The sequence below is a fragment of the Montipora capricornis genome, chromosome 7, assembly GCF_036669925.1.
Source record: "Montipora capricornis isolate CH-2021 chromosome 7, ASM3666992v2, whole genome shotgun sequence".
Taxonomy (NCBI): domain Eukaryota; kingdom Metazoa; phylum Cnidaria; class Anthozoa; order Scleractinia; family Acroporidae; genus Montipora; species Montipora capricornis.
Window position 1 is genome coordinate 35652473 of NC_090889.1, and position 24942 is coordinate 35677414.

The window sequence follows — 24942 nt, forward strand, 5'->3', positions numbered from 1 at the left end:
GCATTTCCCCGTTCAGAAAGTAGACTGACAATCTCAACGGAGCGGAAATATGTAATTTAAATAAAAGGATGTTTATGAATCGAGAGTTTCCTTTGACTGCGGTGAGAATTTTGGCGGGTAAAACCTTTTCATTCGAAAGCAAAAGCTAGCAACATGTATAAGCCCCCAAATTGTTGCTTCTTTGACTTTTATTTTATGCGTGCGCATTTAAGACTTTGCTGTCTCGTCTCGGGTAGTCGAGCCAAACTGTTTACATGCGACAAAGTTGTCTCGCCTGCCAGGGTTACCCTACCTGCCGAGGCGAGACAACTCGCCTCCCCGAGTTGTCTCGCCCTCCCGAGTTGTATCGTCCACCTCATTTAAACGGTTGATAGAATGTTGTAAACAAATGAGTGGAAAAATATCTCGCCCAGGGTAACTCGGGGGGAGGTTGTCTCGGGTGCCCGAGACCATATAAACAAGGCCTAAGAGACATGCTTGAGTTTATAGTATGTTGTAATGAATTATGGGTGCGTAGTTAATACGACACGAATGGAAACCGAAACAGTTTCCTTGAAGAAGGAGGAAAAGCCGAGCAGTGGTCTTTAGTTGTGGAAAGAAAAGCAATACAAACGGAAATTGGAAAAAAAAAAAAAGAAAAAAAAAGAAAAAAGAAATCGTTCCTGCAATAGATATGGCTCTAGCATGTTTCAAATTTAAATGGGTGTTGCTTGCATAAAGGAGCAGAAATTAATACTTGATTTAAACAAACACACTGGAAGAAATATGTTCAGTGATTATCAGCTCTGGTTTCACCAGAAAATAAAAAGAGGATCTTTTACTTTGATTTTAGTTTACCCTCTGTAAGCTTTAGCTAATAAACCACGCGAATTGTGGTAGTATTTCTATTATTTTAATTAGTCCTAATTTCAAATTCGTGCCTAATATCGTCGAGCTAAGGAGTGTACTAACTGTGCGAAAACTCTCCGGTTTAATTTTTCAAATTATTCTGGCCCTTAAATCTAGCAGCTTTCTCGCTTGAATCCAAACAGTTACTATTTTTTTCATAAAGCCTGTTAGGGCAGGAAATTAAGAGAGACCGTGACACTTCTGAATGCAATTATTTACAATAGGGAACCATAGGTCGAATAGACGTAGCCTACGGACCTCAACTACCAACAATCAACTTAAAAAAGAAAATAAAAACTTCCATTATAAAATCTAAGACTATCGAAACTAATTTAAAAAGCTATGTTGTTTAAAATGCTCTTAAAATGTCTATAAATACAAAGCTTCTACATAAATAATTCCATGACTAAAAACCAAAAGCCTAAAATCTTCTTTACATATCATTAAATGACTTAAATAAAAAGTTAACTTCAACGTCCTTATAATGTCTCTCTCTTAATGTCTCATACTTGTAATTGAATGTCTTATACTTGTATTTTAAATGTCTACGATTGTGTCACCCATATGTACTGAATGTATTTGTAAACACCAAGAGGTGTTCAACGATAAGTTATCCGTTGTTATGAATGAACAATCCAGACTTTAAAAGGCTGCAGAAGCATTTACTTCTTTCTAGCCTAGTCAATCCTTGCAGGTTGCTTGGAGCAAAATGTATCACCCAACTTCTACGCAACATGGTATTCCGAGTAAACGTTAATCGAGCGTCTTGTTTCCATTATAATACGTCAAGAAAAATCCTTTGCTATGCCTCAGCTTGCCTCAGTGAGTAAATGGAGCAGCCGCAGTGAAACGCGTGGGACACATCCTCGGAGACCCAGGGGCAGTCAGTCGAGACGAGACGAGAATCGGTACTGGCGTAACTTAATAACTTTACGCCAGTCCCGATTCTCGTCGCGTCTCGACTTACTGGCCCCTGGGTCTCCGAGGATGCGTAGGACAAAGCAAGCGGAAAAAGCTGGAAAAGACTTTAGAATTTCACATTTTCATCACATAATTAGTTATCCATATACCGTACACAAATGCATTTGATGTTTCCACTTCTCTTTATGGTTTTAATATATCCTTAACTTAGCTTGATTAGATGTAGTGGGGTTTACTTTATATCATGATTTAGTTCATCTCTGTCGTTTCGCGCGCTTTTTCATCGTTGGCATATAAAAGCTGATATCAGTTTTAAAGCAAATTTAATAAATAACATTGTTATATAGCTGATTTTTTTTTCTTCCGACAGCGCGCGCTCTCATTGGTTACTTGGAGGTCACATGACATCTAACGATAAAACTATTTCCCACCAAAAGTCTCTAAGCGGGCAACAGTGCAAAATCTATGACGTCAGAAGGTGCATTGTTACCCGCAAATGTTGACCGACGACCGCATTTGCTGTTTCTGTTGCACGTTTTTCTTTTTGTGCTATATAACAAATCACTTAATGACTGGTCCCTCGGGAAACATTTCATTTTGTTTCCCTCGAATTTCAATGTTTCCCTCTGCTGCGCCTCGGGGAAACATTGACATTCTTTCACCTTCCACGGCATTAGGGAGCGTGTTTTTGAGACGCTGACCTCAACCGGAAGAGAATATTTTGCGTGCCAGGGCAGTTGGGTCTCCCAGATTTTTATACTAATCATCTCTAACGGAGAAAAGCTACTTAGCAATGTAAATGTGGTTGTGTGAAGACAAGTTGGAAGGGAAAGCAGGTCACTTCCGGTGGCCGTCTGCGTTAAAATTCCTGATCTGCTAACATATTCTCCTTATTTGTGCTAAGACAAATGTCGAAAATTGCAAAGAGCATATTTAAACCAATGGTTCTTGGGACCCTGACCCTAACAGATTCCTAAACAGCAATCATGTTTAGCAGTCGTAAGTCTCGTTACTCTAAAATCGTCGATAGCTTTGTGGGAATCTGTCAGGGTCAGGATCCCGAGAACCATTGGTTTAAATACGCTCTTTGCACATTTTCGACATTTGTTTTAGCACAAATAAGGATGCGTATCCACTCTGGAAACACTTATGTTGTCAGAGATCAAAAAAGTGATGACCAAACAAGCGTAACCACAGGCAACCATGGACCATCTTTTAATTTAATTTTTATTTATTTTTATTTGTTATTTGTTATTTTTATTTTTTATTGTTTGCCCAAGATCATTTCCTATTACAATATTTCATTCATCACTGTAGTATAATTATTGAGCAGGAAGTCTCAGAAGCCTTTCTAGGCTTATCTAGGAGACCCCCTTTACTAACTCTTAATAAAAAACTAGGCGATGCATGATATCTAAGTTAATTTACAGATTGATGGAATAGGGCTAGGTAACATAATAGCCACTACGTAAATATGCCTGAAATCAGTTAACAGATAGATCAGAAGAAAATACAAATTGGTATTAAGATTTAAAATTACGAAATATATAAATCTAGAATATCTATACAAAGTATATCATGCATCACTTGTTAAACCACTAATGCAATCAAATCTACTTTGTATTAGCTCTTGTTCAAAATATTTAGTTATAAATAAGTATAGTATTGCATGACTTTGCATTATCAGCACAGCCAATCAAAACTTGGTCAATAAGACGGACTGAAGGAGTTCGCTGTCGATGAAGTTAATGACGTTACGCGCAAACAGGAAACCAAACGGCCCTTTGAGGTTACCGAGTACTGTGTGCAACATTTAAATTTCTATATCAGATCTCTCAATTTTTTCCAATCAAGATCGCTTTAAATCAGCATGCACACACTCACGAAATATCTGTTTAAAATAAAGGCCGTGCTTGTGCAAGATCATTGTATTGGTGAGTGTCCGAGATAAGAAAGGTTAGCATTTCCCGTAGTTGAGAAAATATTCAGATGTATTTCACATTTGTAGCTAACACCGGTACTGAGATTTCCAAGGACTGAATATATTCACTTTTCTTTTCATGCCAATATTTTTACGAATTAGATGTCCTTTTTGGTAGTTTGATAGGTATTTCAAAATGACAAATTTCTGATGTGTTTTCTAACAGTTCTTCGCGTTTTTTTTTTCTATACCCGCTTTGGGTTCCTGTCAGTTAGACACGCTTTTGGCGTCACGGGATGCCTGCATGAGTTCTGTGAGTTCTTTTTCTTAGGTGTTGTAAGCACCAAATCGTAGACAATTAAAAAAGGTTCCATTTAATGCTTACTACAATTGAAGTGATCAAGAGGTAATCCGAACGCATTCGAAGTCAATATTTAAAGATCAGCAATGACAATGACAATAAAGAAACAATGATTCGACTGAAAGGAAATAAATCACAATATTTCTAAGAGACTGATGCACTGATTGAAAAACACAGCATAGAGTAAACTTACAAATATTCCTCTGATCCGGAGAAGCGAAGAAATACACGAAGAAAGGTTAATTAAACAGCGGAAAACTAAAACAGAACACTAGCGAGTGAAAGCACGCGGCAATTGAAAAACTTGATTGAAAACTGATCCTAATACATTAAGGCGTCATGATGTAACGCAATGTCACACGCGCGTAAATAAGATAGAGTAACAATCACGTGCGGAAAAAACAAATAAACAGATAGGGAAGTTTGAATCTAACATACCGGCCCCTAAATGCGACAATTAAGCATTTATACAAAGTTGAATGATGCAAACGACAAAATAAACTTGAGAAATTGTTCTTAATCAACTAAGATCAAAAAAATTCCAATCAATCAATGTCAATTCGTTCAAAACCAGAAGATAATCAGGTATATCAGGAGGAAAGTGTTCCCTTTGACGTCGGAGACCAACTTTTCCGCGAGGGACATCGTCAAGATCCACAGTACTTAGCTACGCTCGTGTAGTCGAGGCGCCTCCAGCAGAAAGATCTTATTGATGGGCGTTCCAAGACTGACGTTTTGGTCTTCAATGCTACTCTCCTTACTAATCCATCCCCCTTGTTCGGTTTCACTTCCTGGATACGACCGAGGGGCCACGAATTCCTTGGAGAGTTCTCGTCTATCACAAGGACGACTTCTCCAACCTCGAAGGTAACTGTTGATCTTGTCCACTTCTGTCTTTCTTGCAAACTAGGGAGATACTCTTTGAGCCACCTGCGCCAGAAAACGTCTGATAAATACTGAACTTGTCGCCATCTTCGACGGGTATGGACGTCTTCCCTTCTGAAAATGCCAGGCGGCAGTGTAGTACCAGACCGTAGCAGAAGAAGGTGATTTGATGTAAGGGCTTCGAGGTCTTTTGGGTCGTCGGACACCTTCGTCAGGGGCCTGCCATTGACTATTGATTCCACCTCGCACATGAGAGTGGCAAGCCCTTCGTCGTTGAGGACCTGCTCCTTTAAGAGGGCACTCATCACCTTTCGAATGGTGCGGATGCAGCGCTCCCACACGCCACCATGGTGAGAACCTGCTGGGGGATTGAAGATCCACTGCACATTTCTATGCAAGAGGAACTCCGCGATGACTTCCTGATTCCACCCATCAACAGCATTTCGCAGCTCCTTTTCGCCCCGGACAAAGTTGCCGCCATTATCGGATCTGATCTGTTCAGGCTGCCCCCTTCTAGCGATAAAACGACGCATGCAGTTTACAAAGGAATCTGTGTCCAAGCTGTGAACTACCTCGATTTGGATCGCACGTACGGTCAAACAAGTGAAAATCACACCATATCTCTTGGCTTGGCTGCTTCGGCGTCGAACCCAAAAGGGCTCAAAACAGTCAACGCCAACATAGGTAAATGGGGGCTTGTTTGGAGTGACCCTGTCTTGCGGCAGGTTTGCCATCTTCTGCTCTCCAACTGGCGCTTGTCGCTTTCTGCAGCTGAAACAGTCACTAAGGGTCCTTTTCACTGCAGCTCTTCCCTTCACGATCCAGAATCTTTCTCTGATCATGGAGAGTACGTGTTCCGTGCCAGAATGTCCAGAAGCGTGATGGTAGAACCTGATGATCAAACGGACAACATGGTGTGAGGCCGGCAGAATTATTGGGTGCTTTGCATCCAGCTTAACGGGTGCCTTCTCGAGCCGTCCGCCTACACGTAGTAGACCGTCCATCTACTGAGGGTCGAGCCTGAAAATTCTACTGGATTTCTTGACTTGAGGTTTCTTGGCTTTGGTGGTGCCTGCCCTTTCAACTATCACACTCGCAACCTTTAGAGTGGCAATCTCTTCCATGAAACTCTCCTTCTGAACATGTATCAGGATTTCTCTTTCAGACTTGTTCATTTCTTCTGCGGTGATTGGCTCTAATCTTGCTGCCTTGTTGAGGGGCAGGGGTCCTGACTTTCTGCGTTCAACAGCTCTTCTTAGTTTAGCTCGGTAACGCAGTATCCATGCCACAAACTTCTTTAAGCGGTGCCATTGGGAAAAGCGTCCGAAGAATTGACCAAGGGTCGACCCTGCTTCAGCTTTGGTTGAAAGCACTTGTGATTCTCTGTTGACCTCTGAGTCGTTCTCTGCAACCATTGATACCGAACACTGTTGGCTTGGCCATGCATCTTCTGATTTCCAAAGGAATTCAGGTCCTCGTATCCAACGTTTGTTCTTCAGCAAGGCTTCAGCTGTGAGGCCACGCGAGGCATCGTCGGCAGGGTTTTGTTTAGTGCCGACGTGTCTCCATTGAGGAGGTGAAGTGACTTCGTGTATGGCAGCGACACGATTTGCCATGAAAGTGTGAAACCGCTTATCTTTATTGGCGATGTAGCCCAAAACAGAGGTACTATCTGTCCAGAAGATAGATTGATCGACTGGTATACTGATTTCCTTCGAGACCATTCTGTCCAATCGCGTTGCCACTACGGCTGCTGAGAGCTCGAGGCGAGGGATCGTCAATTGCTTTAGCGGGGATAACCGCGACTTGTCAATAATGAAGGAGCAGTGGACGTCACCTTTACTGTTGGTGAGGCGGAGATAGGTTACAGCACCATATGCAAACTGGGAAGCGTCTGCGAAATGGTGTAGCTGACTGGAGGCGACTTCACCAAAGTTGATGGGCTTAAAAAAGCCTGGGAAGCTCTTCGAGCGAATTTCTCCAGCGTGTGAGGTCCTCGTCCGATATGGGGCCATCCCATCCAAGATTTTTGCGACGTAGGTCTTGAAGCAGCGCCTTCGCTGGCAGGGTAAATGGAGCTGCAAACCCTAACGGGTCATAGACGGAGCTGACAACAGATAGAATTCCTCGTCTGGTTGCAGGCATTTACCTTGAAGCCAAAAGTGTCGGACCCCACATCCCATCTGACTCCCAAGGCCCGTTCAATTGGCAGTTGATCGAGGAGAAGATCCTTCACGGATCCTACTCTTTCGGACAGTGGTATAGAATCAATGACCTTTCGAGAATTGGAGATCCATTTTGTCAAGCGGAACCCTACCTTCGAGAGTAGTGTGCGGAGCTCATTCACCAGACCAATGGCTTCGGTTTCGGGTGGGACTGACTTGAGGCAGTCGTCGACGTAGAAGTTGTCCTTGACGCTGTCAACCGCTTCCTTGCTAAATTCTTGGCAATTGTCTTCTGCGGTTTGCCGGAGACCGAAGTTAGCACAGCTTGGTGATGATTTTGCGCCGAAGAGATGCACCATCATCTGATTTTCTTCTGGTTCACTGTTCAAGTCATTGTTTGGCCACCAAAGGAACCGAAGAGTGTCACAATCGTTAGGACTGACACGTACTTGGTGAAACATTGACTCTACGTCGGCCATAAGAGCAACGGGTTCCTGTCGGAAGCGTGTCAGAACGCCGACCAGGTTGCTTGTAAGGTCAGGTCCCTGAAGAAGTTGGTCGTTAAGTGATGTACCCCGGTATTTTGCTGCGCAGTCGAAAACGACACGGACTTTGCCCGGCTTGTTCGCATTAAGGACGGGATGGTGAGGTAGGTACCACACTGCGCCAACAGGACGGTCTAGCCGGTCTCCTGGCACCTTGCGAGCATAGTCATTCTTTAGCAAGTCGTCGACGAACGCAGAATACTTTGAATGAAGCTCTTCGTCCTTAAGCAGCCTTCTCCGTAACAACTTCAAACGGTGTTCTGCTAATGGTCGGTAGTTCAGCAGGTTAGGTGGAGTGTTCCTCCAAGGTAAGGCTACTTCGTAATGACCTGACTTCAGTTTGACGGACTGCTGCATGATGCTAATCGCGTGCGAATCCTCTTTGGACGGCGCTGCGTCCTTGTAGTACGCTGAATCGCTGAACTCTTGATTGCAGAACCTTGTGAACTGTTGGCTGAGTTCCTCGTCTGCCTTGATGAAGTTCGCTGTACAACCGGAATTTCCCTTTCGGTCAAGAGGACCATTGAGTGTCCACCCGAATATTGTTTTTACTGCGTACGGGCCTTTGTCGTTACTTGCTATTACTTGTTTAGGTTCTAAAGCCTTCGGCACATCATTTCCGATAAGCAGACCAATGGGGGCGTCGATCTTGGGCAGTTGAATGCCTTTGAGGTAACGATACTTGTTTACGTCCTCTTGTTGCGGGATGCTGTTCTTACCGACTGGTAGTTGTGGGGTCGAGAAGACAGTTGGGAGCTCAACGAAGTTCCGTTCGTTCAAGTCGAACACTTCCAGCTTGAACACCTTGCACTCCGTCACGCTAACGTGCTTCCCCAAGGTTGTCAATGAGAGGGTAGTCTGTTCACCATCGACAGTTAACATTTCCATGAGTTGCTGACTGCAGAATGTCGTGTTCGATCCACTATCCAAGAAGGCGTAAGTTAAAACTGGGGGGTCTGCACTTCTGGCCCTGACTTTAACAGGTACGATAGGAAGGCCAATCGTTGGTACGCCGGCTCCAGTTGAAGCACATTGACTGTCGCCATTGACGTAAGCATTGTGCGCCCTGTCATTGTTGTTCCCAGTCGCTCTTCTGTCGTCTTCGTTAATTGGACCTTCGTTTGAGGGGAGGTTCCCAACGTTGCGATCTGGCGATTTTGGATGGAGGAAGGTCTAATGTTTCGTACGGCAAGTGGGAATTTTGCAATAGCTGTTCTTCGGACAGGATTGCACTTTATGGCCAGGTTGGAAGCAGTTCTCGCAGAGTCCTTGTTTGCGAACGAGCGTTAGTCTCTGGTCCACCGACTGCTTCTTGAATTGGCGGCAGCGGGTCAACCAGTGGTCCTCCTTGCATAAATGGCATATAGGCGTGGCCTTCGTTATATCACGCGGGTTTTCATTGTTCTCACTGACGGGTTCGCCTCCCAGAGTCGCAAAATTGTCACTGCGTCGGGGTCTGCGGTCATTGGAAGTCCTTCCTTGGTTCCTGCGTTCAGTGTTGATGGTTCCGAATACCGGGTGGTTTAAGGCTCTCGCCTTTGACTCAACGAAGGTTGCGATGTCCTCAAACGTAATTTCTCTGTGCTTGTTGTTTGTGATATCATCAGCAACATCGCGCCATCTTTGCCTCAGCGGAAAGGGAAGCCTTTCTATAACTTTCTGCTTGCTGTCTGGATTCTCTATCTTGTTGAGGTAGCCCACCTCTCTTAGGGTGTTCTTGCAGCTAGTGAGAAGGATGGAAAACTTCTGAAGTGCTTGGCCGTCTTCATGCTTAATCGGTGGTCCGTTCGTGACTCTAGTAACGTAGGCGGAGGCGATTTTGTAGCTCTGGCCATATCTTTCCTTTAGAAGTCTGCGCGCTTCTCTATAGCCTTCATCCGGTTGCATTGATAAACAGCTTCGCATGAGCTCTTGGACGTCACCAGACGTGTATTGCACGAGGTAGTACAGCTTTGTGCTGCTGCTTTTCGTCTTAGCTTCGATAAGGTTTTCGAAGGAACGTATAAAATTGCAGTAGTTAACCGGGTCTCCATCGAATGTCTGCACCTCAGCATGAGGTAACGTAAGTGTTAGGGACAGTTGTTGATGCTGTCCCAGTAGCTGTTGCAGCTGTTGGTCGCGGTATTGCTGCATATTCATAAGCTGCTCGTTGTGCCGTTGTTGTTGTCGCTGGATGTCGATCATATCTCGCACGAATTTTTCCCCAACGTCTGAAGTACTCGGAGATGGACTTCGCTCTTGTTTAATACCCTCATGATCCACGCGGTGGTCATTGAGCTGGGGTTTAAGTGGGATTACACGTGACCACGCAGTTCCTTGAGGTGAGAAGATCTTTAGCTTGTTACCAGGTTGATTGATTACTGCTGGATCTGGTTGAAGTTCTTCCGGTCTCCTTGGCCATTGCGGAACCTTGATGAGGCCCGGAGTGGCCTGCGCGCTTTCTGAGAATTGGTCTGAGGCAGGAAGCGCTGATGGGCGTGGCTGACTAGGAGGCGAGAACGGTGAGAGGTCCTGTTTCTGCGCAGGGAATGGCTGTCGAAAGTAATGGTCTCCTTGTTCGGCCACAGCGTAGACGTGCTCTTTAACCTCTATCTTAGCAATTTTGGTCTGGAGCTGGAGTTGTTGTTTGCGTTGTTCGAGGCGCAATCTGGCCTCTTCTTGCTGCTGCTTTAGCCTCAACTCTTCTTCCTGCAAACTTTGTTGCTGGCGCAGAGCGGCTGCCTCGGCGGTAAACGATGCTCTTTTTGCCGCTGCAATTGTTCGAGGACTGGCGGCCGACGATCCGGCTTCCGAAGAGCGCAGACTTGTATGCGAAGATTTGGAACGCGATGTGCGTGTACGGGATCTGGACCAAGTATTGCTGACCGAGTCATTCGGGTTTATTTCACTTTCCGCTCTTGAGAACCACTCTTCGAGTGTCCGTTGAAAGTTGACGATCCGTTGATTCTCGCACTCGAAATACTCCTGCGAGTCTTGAATTTTGAAATCATCCTCGAGGGTGGCGTGGTATGCGTTGTGGGCGTCTCGGAAATTCGTGGCGATTTCTTCGAATTCCTGGGCCCATTTACGAACATCGGCAACGTTTTCACGGTAAAGCTTTCTGTCAGTTCCTTGATTTTTCTGGTGATGCGTGCTTTTGCTGCACTCCTTGTTTTGCGACACTGAAGGGACTTCTCACGCTTAATTCCATCGTTGTCGAGGGTAACATTAGGTCGCCTGTCGCGAGTTGAACGAGTTGACTCTTCGCTTGAAGCTTCAGCCATATTCCTTATTTTCGAACTAATGTAAGCACCAAATCGTAGACAATTAAAAAAGGTTCCATTTAATGCTTACTACAATTGAAGTGATCAAGAGGTAATCCGAACGCATTCGAAGTCAATATTTAAAGATAAGCAATGACAATGACAATAAAGAAACAATGATTCGACTGAAAGGAAATAAATCACAATATTTCTAAGAGACTGATGCACTGATTGAAAAACACAACATAAAATAAACTTACAAATATTCCTCTGATCCGGAGAAGCGAAGAAATACACGAAGAAAGGTTAATTAAACAGCAGAAAACTAAAACAGAACACTAGCGAGTGAAAGCACGTGGCAATTGAAAAACTTGATTGAAAACTGATCCAAATACATTAAGGCGTCATGATGTAACGCAATGTCACACGCGCGTAAATAAGATAGAGGACTTAGCCAGGACAAAAATGGAATATATTCAGCTAATAAAACGTGGCTAATAAAACGTGGGTAAAGAAAGTTTCACTACAGAACGCAGAACCACATGCTCAGCTTAATTCATTCCTAAGAGTTATTTTTCAGCAGCTTTTATTTGTTTACTACTTAATATAACAAAAAATGTTGGCCTTGATTTTGACACATGCAAACAATACTGCACAAATAACTTGATCTCATGGCGGAATCCTTGGCCTTTTGCACAAATGACGTCATAACGTTATAGACCCCAAAGTGGCGACCAAGTCTGTAAGTTAGAACGGTGAAATGACAGACTGAAGGAGTTCGCTGTCGATAAACTTAATTACGCCTTACACGAAAACAGCAAACCAAACGGGCCGTCGAGGTTTCCGAGTACTGCGTGTAACATTTTAATTTGTTATCAGATCTCGCAAATTTTTCCAGTCAAGATCGCTGTGAATTAGCAAGCACACACTCACGATATATCTGTTAAAAAAGAGGCCCTGCTTGTGCAAGATCATCGTATTGGTGAGTGTCCGAGTTAAAAAGGTTAGCATTTGTGTAGACATGTCGAGCATATATTGAGATTTTCAACGACTGAATAGATTCAATTTTTTTCATGCCAATATTTTCGCGATTTGGATGTCCTTTTTGGTAGTTTGATCAAAAGACATTTTGTATTGTACTGTATGTGTGAGCCGATGTGCGTAACAACATTGGCCATGGCGTGGCGCCGCATTAACGCTCGTGTGCGTGGCACTGTTTGCGTGTTGGAATCATATTGACCTGAAATACCGCCAAAAAAACCCGAAGATAATTTGTACATTATGTCTTATATACAGACAGGGCACGTAAATTTTGGAAACCTTTGGGCAAGATATGTTTTTTTTTTCTGTAGCAATTTGAAGTTCGCCGATTTGAGAGACATTTATTGAGATTTTATAGCATTGAAACCGAAAGAAAGAGCAGAAATTTCTGGAAATAGTTAGGCCACAGAAAATATCTCAAAAACGGATCATTTTTCTACCCTTAAACCGACTGACGTCACTTCCGCGACGAAGCGACGAAGACGAATCTTTCACGAGGGGACTGCAAACAATAATATATCAAGGAAGACATTGAACCGATTTATAAATTAGAGCACTTGCAGATTTATGCGTAGAAAGGGTATGGCCAGTTTCTCAAGGTAGGATAACTTTTTAATTCTCATGATGCACGTTTCAACTTCTGTGGATCCCGTTTTTAAAATCTGTCCTTACTACTAAAAATATTCTGAAGGTCCGCATTTCTGGCTCATCCCCGGTGTAAAAACCTGTGAAACTCACAGATAACGTAACACAAAGGAAAACAAAAGAGCAAAAAAACATCAAACAATAACCTAACCCTACCACGAGCTAACAAAACAAAAAGTTTCACAAGTTTTTACACCAAAGTATACACCCTTTTAATAAGTCTAATATATGCAGTTTTCCGCTAATGACGTCGAACTCGTGCTTTCAAATTTTATTCAGAAATGTACAAAAACAACAAAAGAAATCGAAAAGTTTTAGACCTTTATACATTTCTGAATAAAATTTGAAAGCACGAATTCGACGTCATTAGTGGAAAACGGCATATACTAGACTTATTAAAAGGATGTATAAACTTGTATTTCTAAAAAGCTAGAAATAAGATTATAGTTAGATATGCAAATAGCCGTTGTGAGCGAAATCACGAAACAAGATTTACGCTAACCAATCAGAATTCAACACAAAAAAAAAAACGCAGATTAATTCTAGGTGGTATGATTTTCCTCCTGTTTCAGCTGTTATTGATAAGGAAGTGTCCCGTTAAGTCCGGGCGTCAACTATGTCTACAACAATCCAGTGAACATTAACTTTCGCAACACTTTTTGTTTACTTGAGCAGTAGATTTAGGGGCACACTGTGACATATATCGGATGAATTTACTCCATTTTTTAAAGAAATCTATAGTGGCCGGCTATGCAAATATTTGGTTGATGATCCACCACATTTCGTCTGATTTCGCGGCGCGTATCAAAATACCCATGCATCTAATTAGGTGCAAATTTTGAATAACTAACACTAATAATTTAGCTACTGTGGTTATGTGAATTTTAGGATGTCAAATTTCAATTCTATGGCTGGTACAGTAATAAACACGGATGACGGGACACGCGAAATATCGCTATTATTCACTGACTTTTGCTCGGCTGTTGACTTTTGAGAATCTCGACGAAATTGTGTTTTGACGGAATACGCATCAGTTAATTCACGTGACAGGTTTGGGTTGACTGGTTTCGCCATAAAAATGTGTAGTGTCCAAGGGATTCAACCAGTCATATGAGAAGTTTTCAACTTGCACAAGCTCGCCATTCAATTAAAAGTATCAACTAATTATTTAATTCTTATTAACCGAGTGGGAGGTCTGTATGGGAGAATCTTGATCGAGGTGGCCAGTACAGACCGAACGCAGTGAGGTCTGTACCAGCGAACGAGTTCAAGATTCTCCCATACAGACCGACCTAGCTCGGTTAATAAGATGTTTATTATATGGCCAAACAAGAACAATTTAATTCGTTTAATGTAACTGGTTTTGTACTAACTGACATTTTGCTTGCGAACGGCGATGAGTGGCGATGACCTGAACTTAATTCTGTCAAAGTTTGCTCGTCATCCTCTCTTTTGTCATCATGCTGTTTGCCACTTCCATAAATAAATATTGGTTGAAGAAAATACTCAATATTTTTGCATTTTAGTTTGCATCTTTTCACCGCAAAACACTATCGGTCTAGATGCCGGTCTAGATGGGAAAATCTAGACCGCAGTCAATATCGATTTTAGCAAATCAAATTTGTGAGTTTTGTAGTTCCCAGTCCTCGTTAGACAAAGCCATATAATAACATACTTTGCAAAACGGCTCTGTTGGATCGAGAAGACTTTCTCTATGGTATTATTTACATTCTTACGATTCGGTAGCGAACGAAAAAACAACCGACCGTGACACATTACTAAAGAAAGTGATCAGGCTGAAAGTTTTGGGCTCGGGTGGCTAAAGAATGATAATTAGTTAACACTTTCCATTCATGGGACTGGCAATTCGGTAACAAAACAAACAACCGAGTGACGTCACTTCCTGTTACTCAAAAAAGTAACAAAAAAAAAGTAAGTATCACTCAAAAAAGTGATGTGAAATGGACAAGCGGACAGAATCCCTAAACAACGACAATCAAGACATTGAACCGATTTGTAAAATATTAGAGCACTTTCAGATTTATCTATAGAAAGGAATATGGCCAGTCTTTGAAGGTAGGATAACTTTTAATTCTCATGATACACGTTTCAACTTCTGTGGATCCCATTTTTAAAATGTGCCTTTACCACTAACATGATTCTGAAGGTTCGTATTTCTTGAATAGAGCAATGAAATATAGAAATATCATCGTAGTTAGATAAGCAACTAGCCGTTGTGAGCAAGCCCGTGAAACAAGATTTACGCTAACCTGTCAGAATATTCCACAGAAAATCATATCACGCAGGTGAATTCTAGCTTCCTCGTATTTTCGCGGCCAGGTTTGCACTTGATTAGATGAGCGTAATAAGTGTCTCGAAGTGCCCCGTTAAGTCCAAGTATCAACTATGTATTTGCAACAATCCAGTGAACACTTTCGCAACATTTTTTGTTTACTTGAGCAGTAGATTTAGGGGGACACTGTGACATATATCGGGTGCATTTACTCCATTTTTTAAAGAAATCTATAGTGGCCGGCTATGCAAATATTTGATTGATGAACCCCCTGATTTCGTCTGATTTCGCGGCGCGTATCAAAATACCCATGCATCTAATTAGGTGCAAATTTTGAATAATTAACACTAATAATTTAGCTACTGTGGTTATGTGAATTTTAGGATGTCAAATTTCAATTCTCTGGTTGGTACAGTAATAAACACGGGTGACGGGACACGTGAAATATCGCTATTCACTGACTTTTGCTCGGTTGTTGACTTTTATGAATCTCGACGAAATTGTGTTTTGACGGAATACGCATCAGTTAATTCACGTGACAGGTTTGGGTTGACTGGTTTCGCCATAAAAATGTGTAGTGTCCAAGGGATTCAACCAGTCATATGAGAAGTTTTCAACTTGCACAAGCTCGCCATTCAATTGAAAGTATCAACTAATTATTTAGCTCTTATTAACCGAGCGGGAGGTCTGTATGGGTGAATCTTGACCGAGGTCGCCAGTACAGGCGAACGCAGTGAGGTCTGTACCAGCGACCGAGTTCAAGATTCTCCCATACAGACCGACCTAGCTCGGTTAATAAGATGTTTATTATATGGCCAAACAAGAACAATTTAATTCGTTTAATGTAATTGGTTTTGTACTAACTGACATTTTGCTTGCGAACGGCGATGAGTGGCGATGAGCTGAACTTAATTCTGTCAAAGTTTGCTCGTCATCCTCTCTTTTGTCATCATGCTGTTTGCCACTTCCATAAATAAATATTGGTTGAAGAAAATACTCAATATTTTTGCATTTTAGTTTGCATCTTTTCACCGCAAAACACTACCGGTCTAGATGCCGGTCTAGATGGGAAAATCTAGACCGCAGTCAATATCGATTTTAGCAAATCAAATTTGTGAGTTTTGTAGTTCCCAGTCCTCGTGAGACAAAGCCATATAATAACATACTTTGCAAAACGGCTCTGTTGGATCGAGCAAACTTTCTCTATGGTATTATTTACATTCTTACGATTCGGTAACGAAAGAAACAACCGACCGTGACACATTACTAAAGAAAGTGATCAGGCTGAAAGTTTTGGGCTCGGGTGGCTAAAGAATGATAATTAGTTAACACTTTCCATCCATGGGACTGGCAATTCGGTAACAAAACAAACAACCGAGTGACGTCACTTCCTGTTACTCAAAAAAGTAACAAAAAAAAAAGTAAGTATCACTCAAAAAAGTGATGTGAAAGGGACAAGCGGACAGAATCCCTAAACAACGACAATCAAGACATTGAACCGATTTGTAAAATATTAGAGCACTTTCAGATTTATCTATAGAAAGGAATATGGCCAGTCTTTCAAGGTAGGATAACTTTTAATTCTCATGATACACGTTTCAACTTCTGTGGATCCCATTTTTAAAATGTGCCTTTACCACTAACATGATTCTGAAGGTTCGTATTTCTTGAATAGAGCAATGAAATATAGAAATATCATCGTAGTTAGATAAGCAACTAGCCGTTGTGAGCAAGCCCGTGAAACAAGATTTACGCTAACCTGTCAGAATATTCCACAAAAAATCATATAACGCAGGTGAATTCTAGCTTCCTCGTATTTTCGCGGCCAGGTTTGCACTTGATTAGATGAGCGTAATAAGTGTCTCGAAGTGCCCCGTTAAGTCCAAGTATGAACTATGTATTTGCAACAATCCAGTGAACACTTTTGCAACATTTTTTGTTTACTTGAGCAGTAGATTTAGGGGGACACTGTGACATATATCGGGTGCATTTACTCCATTTTTTAAAGAAATCTATAGTGGCCGGCTATGCAAATATTTGATTGATGAACCCCCTGATTTCGTCTGATTTCGCGGCGCGTATCAAAATACCCATGCATCTAATTAGGTGCAAATTTTGAATAATTAACACTAATAATTTAGCTACTGTGGTTATGTGAATTTTAGGATGTCAAATTTCAATTCTCTGGTTGGTACAGTAATAAACACGGGTGACGGGACACGTGAAATATCGCTATTCACTGACTTTTGCTCGGTTGTTGACTTTTATGAATCTCGACGAAATTGTGTTTTGACGGAATACGCATCAGTTAATTCACGTGACAGGTTTGGGTTGACTGGTTTCGCCATAAAAATGTGTAGTGTCCAAGGGATTCAACCAGTCATATGAGAAGTTTTCAACTTGCACAAGCTCGCCATTCAATTGAAAGTATCAACTAATTATTTAGCTCTTATTAACCGAGCGGGAGGTCTGTATGGGAGAATCTTGACCGAGGTCGCCAGTACAGGCGAACGCAGTGAGGTCTGTACCAGCGACCGAGTTCAAGATTCTCCCATACAGACCGACCTAGCTCGGTTAATAAGATGTTTATTATATGGCCAAACAAGAACAATTTAATTCGTTTAATGTAATTGGTTTTGTACTAACTGACATTTTGCTTGCGAACGGCGATGAGTGGCGATGAGCTGAACTTAATTCTGTCAAAGTTTGCTCGTCATCCTCTCTTTTGTCATCATGCTGTTTGCCACTTCCATAAATAAATATTGGTTGAAGAAAATACTCAATATTTTTGCATTTTAGTTTGCATCTTTTCACCGCAAAACACTACCGGTCTAGATGCCGGTCTAGATGGGAAAATCTAGACCGCAGTCAATATCGATTTTAGCAAATCAAATTTGTGAGTTTTGTAGTTCCCAGTCCTCGTGAGACAAAGCCATATAATAACATACTTTGCAAAACGGCTCTGTTGGATCGAGCAAACTTTCTCTATGGTATTATTTACATTCTTACGATTCGGTAACGAAAGAAACAACCGACCGTGACACATTACTAAAGAAAGTGATCAGGCTGAAAGTTTTGGGCTCGGGTGGCTAAAGAATGATAATTAGTTAACACTTTCCATCCATGGGACTGGCAATTCGGTAACAAAACAAACAACCGAGTGACGTCACTTCCTGTTACTCAAAAAAGTAACAAAAAAAAAAAGTAAGTATCACTCAAGAAAGTGATGTGAAAGGGACAAGCGGACAGAATCCCTAAACAACGACAATCAAGACATTGAACCGATTTGTAAAATATTAGAGCACTTTCAGATTTATCCGTAGAAAGGGGTATAGACACTTTTTCAAGGTAGGATAAAGAAGTTTCAACTTCTGTGGATCCCATTTTTAAAATGTGCCTTTACCACTAACATGATTCTGAAGGTTCGTATTTCTTGAAAAGAGCAATGAAATATAGAAATATCATCGTAGTTAGATAAGCAACTAGCCGTTGTGAGCAAGCCCGTGAAACAAGATTTACGCTAACCTGTCAGAATATTCCACAAAAAAATCATATAACGCAGGTGAATTCTAGCTTCCTCGTATTTTCGCGGCCAGGTTTGCACTTGATTAGATGAGCGTAATAAGTGTCTCGAAGTGCCCCGTTAAGTCCAAGTATCAACTATGTATTTGCAACAATCCAGTGAACACTTTCGCAACATTTTTTGTTTACTTGAGCAGTAGATTTAGGGGAACACTGTGACATATATCGGGTGCATTTACTCGTCTTACTATATTGACTGGTTGGGTATGGATAAATTTGGTGGATTTTCAAACAATGCCGGTTTAGAATAATTGACACTGATTAGGTGGTTGGTCGTGTGAATTTTAGCAGAATGATGTCAAATTTCAGTTTGAAACGGCAATGCTCTGGTTCGCACAGTAATAAAAACTGGTGACGTGCCACGCTAGATATCGCTATTCACTGACTTTTGTTTGGCCGTTGATTTTTGAAAATTTCGACAAAAATTGTAGTCATTTCTTTTTGACGGAAACGCATTAGTCCACGTAGAGTGTACGGTTGACTAGCTTTCGCCTGTTACTTTGTGCATCGATGGGAAAAATGTAGTGTCCACAGGGTTCAACCAGAGAAGTTTTCAAACATTTCGGAGTTCATGTCTGCCTCCAAGCGAGTCTAAGTGCGAAGTTTTTGTGATGGTAATTAGTTCTACTTTACATATGAATGAAACCTAATTTTCATAACAAAAACTTCGCACTTAGACCCGCATTGAAGTGGAGGCAGACATGGACTCGGAAATGGCCTATTGAAAGTGTCAACTAATTATCATTCTTTAAAAAACGGCTCTATTGCATCGAGCAAACTTTCTCTATGCTGTTGTTTATATTCTTGCGAATCGGTAAGGAGTTACATCACGTTAGAGACAGGGTACTTTGCTATTTGAAGAAATCACGAACACGCTGTTTCCGATAACAGAATTCGTTCCCTCGTCTATCTCCCTCTGATAGTTTGCTCTCTTGTCTCTCTGATTGCTTGATGTTTTCACGATTTTGCTATAATTATAATAAAATTAGTTAAACGCGACAGAAATGGCAGAATGAAATCTCGCGTATCCCATAGTGTACATAAGGGCTTCTACCACCTAGTGAACTGCCTCAAATTCTGACGGTTGCTTTGGCAACATGAAAACGCGGCTCGATGGTTCGATCATAAAGATCAGGGCCTGAACAATCGATGGAATCGATGATCGATGACAATCGAGGGCAATCGATATCAATTCATCGATTGATATTGATAATCCATGAACAATCGATCTCGCAAGTTTTTGTGATTATCGATTGTCATCGATTATTAATGTCATCGATAATTGATGAGAATGGATCAATTTAGTATCATCGATTTTTATCGATTGCCAATAAGAACGCCACTACTTTTGTGTGATTATCGATTGGTCATCGATTGGCCGATGCCAATCGATGCCACGGCAATTTTTCCCGCGGTAAGGGATCTCAAAGTCGAGATTGTTGTCATAGTAAACGATGCCCAAAAATATTTCATATGTGGTTAGATGGATTTGTTGTCACTGGTAACTCCAGACAAAATGAATTCTCTGGTATCGCTGTAGTTAAAACTCTTAGACAATGGTTTGCCCATTTTTCCGGTGCAACAGGGTACAATACATGAATATGACAAACTGCTGATGGTAAAGCTGTAAAAGTGAAAAATTAACAGTGCAACGATCATCAAGGCTCTTTACGGAACGCATGATGAAAATGTCCCCTTGATCAGAACAGGAGAGTTTACAAACATTTACTCCAGTAAACTTCCGGTTAAAATACTGTGACATTACATTGTTGACTAAGAGTTTTCTTTCCGGTGCGGTTTCGCATTTTTGTGGCCAGTATTCATGACCACTAGCCACCACCCATTGAGGTTTTTTTACGGCGGCATGCACGAACCATATCAACAAGTATTGCCTGACGAAATATTAGTAAAACAAAAATATACATATCCTCTCAGCCGTACGACCAGACTTCAGTAATTATTTTGTTTTTAGTCTACAAACGATACGGGCTAAATTTAGAAAGTGCTTTGGTAAGGCGTATGCGTGACAATCGGTATTTGCGTTAACTATCAATGAAACTGCTCTGTCTTGTGCTGAATTGGTGTCATGATTGCTTTTAGTCAGAACAAAATAAATAAGTATTAACTTTGGAATGACCGCTTATTAGGGACACTTTCACGGCATGAAGAAATACAGTAAAATTAAGTCAACAGTTTAAAACATATCATTTAAACTTAATAAAAATAAGTAAGGAGATAATAATAATAATAATAAGAATAATAACAAGAACAAGAACAACAACAACAACGACAATAATAATAATAATAATAACAATAATAATAATAATAATAATAATAATAATAATAATAATAATAATAATAAAAGATTATGGCAGGTGGAGCACACAACAGCTGTCTATGCTACCTTATAATATATCTAGCGGAATTCTGATTTGAAGCCATAAACGTTACTTCTCCATTTGTTTTTTGGCTAAACACTTAAGCTGTAAGTGACAGCATGTAACAGCATTGCACTCTGAAGATCTTGGTAGTATCCATTTCTTAAATTCGCTGGTGACCATGTGCTTTTGCTATTGCGGCCTCCCTGTCAATGACGAAACTCGGTATAAGCCAATCATATCCTTGCAACCTTTACAACCATGCAACCACGCAACACGCATTAACCAATCACAGAGCATTTTACGAGAGGTGCGGACTGCCTTTCTCTCTGTCCGTATCTTTCTTTTGGCACAGTAATAGTTTTCTTTGTGTGTGTGGGTGTGTGTGTTGGACGAGTCTAAATAAAAGAAAATATATGACTTGAAAAAAAGTAAGTCTGATATAATGACAGTTGCGAGAGATGGTTTTTGGCTTTACACAACTCAATCGCTGTTTTTACATAATCAATAACTTTTCTTACCACAGCGAGTCTTACTTCAATCTAAAAGGTCTAAAAGGTTCTTTTTTTATTTCACAGTCGACGCTCTGATCTTGCGAATAGTTTCACAATGACCGAGGGAGGGAATGGTGGACACTCTATTGTACCGATCATCCCTGCCGAGACAGCTACTAATCAGACCAACAGTTTGGACCAAACTAAAGCAAATGCTGTCGCGAATTCAATTTACTATGGTGACGGAGGTGCTGGGCAGGCGACTGAACAGAGCCATCTCATGGTGGCAGGAGCCGACCAAGCAAACGGCCTGAGCGACGCTGTTGTGGGAAGTGCTGTGCAGACTACAAGGTCGAGCCAATCGAATCAACCCAGTGTGGCGATTGGTGGATCAAACAACGGGCTTTGGCAAAGTAGCTCTCCTGAGAGAGGCGGAGCAACGAGCACCTTGCGCAGGGCTGACATGACAGTTGAGCAAGCCAGCGGAAGGGACTATCCTATTATGCGGATTTGCGCACAACAGGTGAGCCCTCATGGCCACGTAGTATCGGAAAATGTACACATAGTGGTGTACTTCGGTGAAGGTGCCCAACAGATCAACGGATTACCCGGAAACCACGAAGAGGAACCTCTTGCTGAAGGAGCTCGAGCCAATGGATTAAACATCCACAGAGCAGAAAGTGCCTGGCACGCAAGATATAGGAACTACGTCGATAACGCTAGTGGAGACAGCTCGCCTGTGCAGGAACAAGGTGACGGATATGCAGCAGCACAGGTGCCAATTCTACCTCCAGATTTCCAGCCAGGCGAAGCCAATTTAGTGTCTTCTATGGGTAACGCGAAAAAGCCCACAGAGCATTGCTGCAGTACCGAGGAGATAAACTGATGGAATCAACAACTAACGAGGCAAGTGGCACATCTCAATGGCTAATAATAATAATAATAATAATAATAGTAGAAGAAGAAGAATATTGATTATTATTATTTTATTTTCACGCAAAGACACAAATAAACTATAATAGATTACAGGGTGTGTTTGGTGACCAAAGTAGCAATAAAAAGAAGACCAGGAGCCCATCCTGGAGCGTGCAACTTCCATACAGCGTCTGTGAAACGGTGTTTTCACAAGTAGGTTTATTTTTAGACTAGCCCTTCCCGCGAATTAGGTCAAAAAACAAAGTCAGTTACGGTTCAGTGACCCTACGACGTCAGCTTAATTTCTTGTAATTGGTCATCGGGCTCCTGTGGGAGTCTCATTAGCGGGAAATTCAATCTAAAAATAACCTTACTTGTGAAAACGCCGTTGCACAAGTATAATTAAGTTGCACGGTCCCGGTGATGGGCTCCTGAGAAGACTATAATTTTCACAAAATTAGCCAAAAATTGATATGACCGTTTAAAATTAAAAGAAAAAAAGGCTCTTAGAAGTAAAACATATTGAGGATAATAATTTATGAATAGCAAATATATCTATAGGTATGTAAAGAAATCACAAATCTGAAAAACTATTCCCAATAAACAAAAACAAATAATGATAATGATAATGATAATGATAAGAATAATAGTAACTCATTATTTTGATTAATTAATAATTGCGTTCGACATTAGGAGAAAGAAATTTCTAATTCTGGGTATCCTGTGCATAGGGATGTTTCAGGAAGTTTTCATTTTTTGCTCGTCTTCTTTTTCAGGGCCATCTTGAAAGACGTCATAGTGCCTTGATACGTCATATGCACAAATTGTTTGTGTGCAGTGAACGCACTGATTTTTGGCAAGGGACATTTCTCAGTAATATAATATAAATAATCTGGTCGTTGTGTGAGTGGTCAATGAAGTTGTAATGTTATTGGTCGACTGTCGGTTAAGCCCTGATGTCATTGGCTGTACTGGGCAGGCTGTAAACAGCTAGTGATTGGTGCGATTGGAGACATTTTATTCTTATGTCTGTATGTGTATTTTTGGTAAAAGAGGGCTATCATCCCTTAAAAACAGAAACTGTGGGGCTGATTATTGCCGCACAGGATCAAAGCCTGGCAACAAGGTTGTACCATAGCAATATCATTAAAGATGGCATCAGCGCAATATGTAGAATGTGTGGCTGTCCAGAACTTGCCAAGACTGAATACATTCAATTGGGCCTCATTGACGTCACAGTAGCTTCTAGACGCTTGTATTGCTAAAGTGGTTGCCTCATTTGCTCACATTTTGGAAAGTCAAGGTGCAAAAGATACATTCAAGTAATACCAAAACAGTTGGCAACAGTTAAAAACCAAAAAGAAACACTGCATCGGTCAGGAATCGATTCGGATTCAATAACCCTTAAGTTTAGATTGGGGGGTTTGCTCTAAATTTTCTCAATGCAATTAGTGCGTCTGATTGACGTCACAGCGCTCTTCTAAGCGTTCTTTACTAAAATGTTTTCCTTATTTGCGCACATTTTGCTTAAGGTGCATAAGATACATCTTATGAAGATATAGAAAAACAATTATTAAGCTATTTAGCTTGTACGTTCTGTTTTCCCATTTCAGACAACGTGATGTTACTCTAGGGAACAGTTTCTTTCATAGTCGTCTTATGCACGTGCATATGTATGCGTGACTTACGAAAAAACAAATGGATTATTCCCTTGAGAACATCACGTGGTCTGAAATGGGAAAACAAAACGTACAAGCCAAAGAGGTCAATAGACCTTTTCGGCTTGTACATTTTGTTTTCCCAATACAGATCATGTGATAATACTCAGGAGGTTTGGTCTTTTGTTTTGTTCATTAAAATGAGGGCATGCAAGCATAAATAGGTGATGGCTTGAGAGATTGCTAATTTATATTCTCCCACCTGGAGCCTAAGACCAGGAATATCTAAGTTATATAAATATGTGTAAAGGCGTTTTAATAGACCGAGTTACTTGAAGATCAATTTTCCTTGTAGGAATCTTGTAAACCAATCGTAAGTCTTGCATATTTACAGTTACCCTTGGGGACTCGGAATGCCCAGTCATGCGGACTGAAACACAACTTTTTTGCGGAAAATGACATTGTAACTAGTAAAGAGCCGTCAAAAACTAGCTTTTTCTTTGTACTGACGCCGTGACATAGGCCATGAATGGAAGCTGCATGTTCCTCGTCATGTGCTCCAAACCTTCTATTTTCTTTTGAAAAAAAGGCGTAAATATTCGAGTTTAAAGGCCTTATAATAATCAACATATCTTTGCTAGCTTAACTGTAGTCAGCTATGGGACGAAACTATTCTTAATTGAGTTATGCTTCTTTTTTAGAAGCGGGTAATTTTAAACAGTCATTTTCCGACAGCAAGGCACAAATTGCGCGTGCTGCAAGTGTGTAAAAAGCCATAGTAGCCAGCAAATAAATTGATGCTTTAAAGCATTTTGAGATGTTGTTTTTGTTTTCACGATAAGATTGAAAACGATAAGAGGAGTTTAATTGCCAGTCTTGGAGTTTATCCTTTTTCTCGTGCGCATGTCAAAGGCCGCAATTCTTTTGGTCAGCAGCGAGAATAAACGACATATTACATCCGCAACTACGATTGCTCTTGAAATTTCTGTAGGACGATAAAGATCACAG

The 24942-nt window shown here is 41.2% G+C and overlaps 1 protein-coding gene and 1 long non-coding RNA gene across 3 annotated transcripts in view; both read left to right on the top strand.

Moving 5' to 3' along the window:
- LOC138057058 (uncharacterized) overlaps positions 1-24703 on the top strand; it is a 31300-nt gene extending 6597 nt beyond the window's left edge. Inside the window, exons 1-3 of one of the 2 annotated variants that reach the window (XM_068903069.1) lie at positions 14561-14690; positions 21446-22267; positions 23053-24703. In XM_068903069.1, coding sequence (XP_068759170.1) covers positions 21477-22247 — 771 coding nt within the window. In that variant the 5' untranslated portion in view covers positions 14561-14690; positions 21446-21476 and the 3' untranslated portion in view covers positions 22248-22267; positions 23053-24703. Of the gene's footprint in view, positions 1-14560; positions 14691-21445; positions 22268-23052 lie in introns of those variants that run through there. The other variant, XM_068903068.1, reaches the window with a different exon arrangement.
- Positions 1-24942, top strand: part of LOC138057061 (uncharacterized) — a 366889-nt gene that overhangs the window by 271566 nt on the left and 70381 nt on the right. The gene's annotated exons all lie outside the window — the stretch shown is intronic.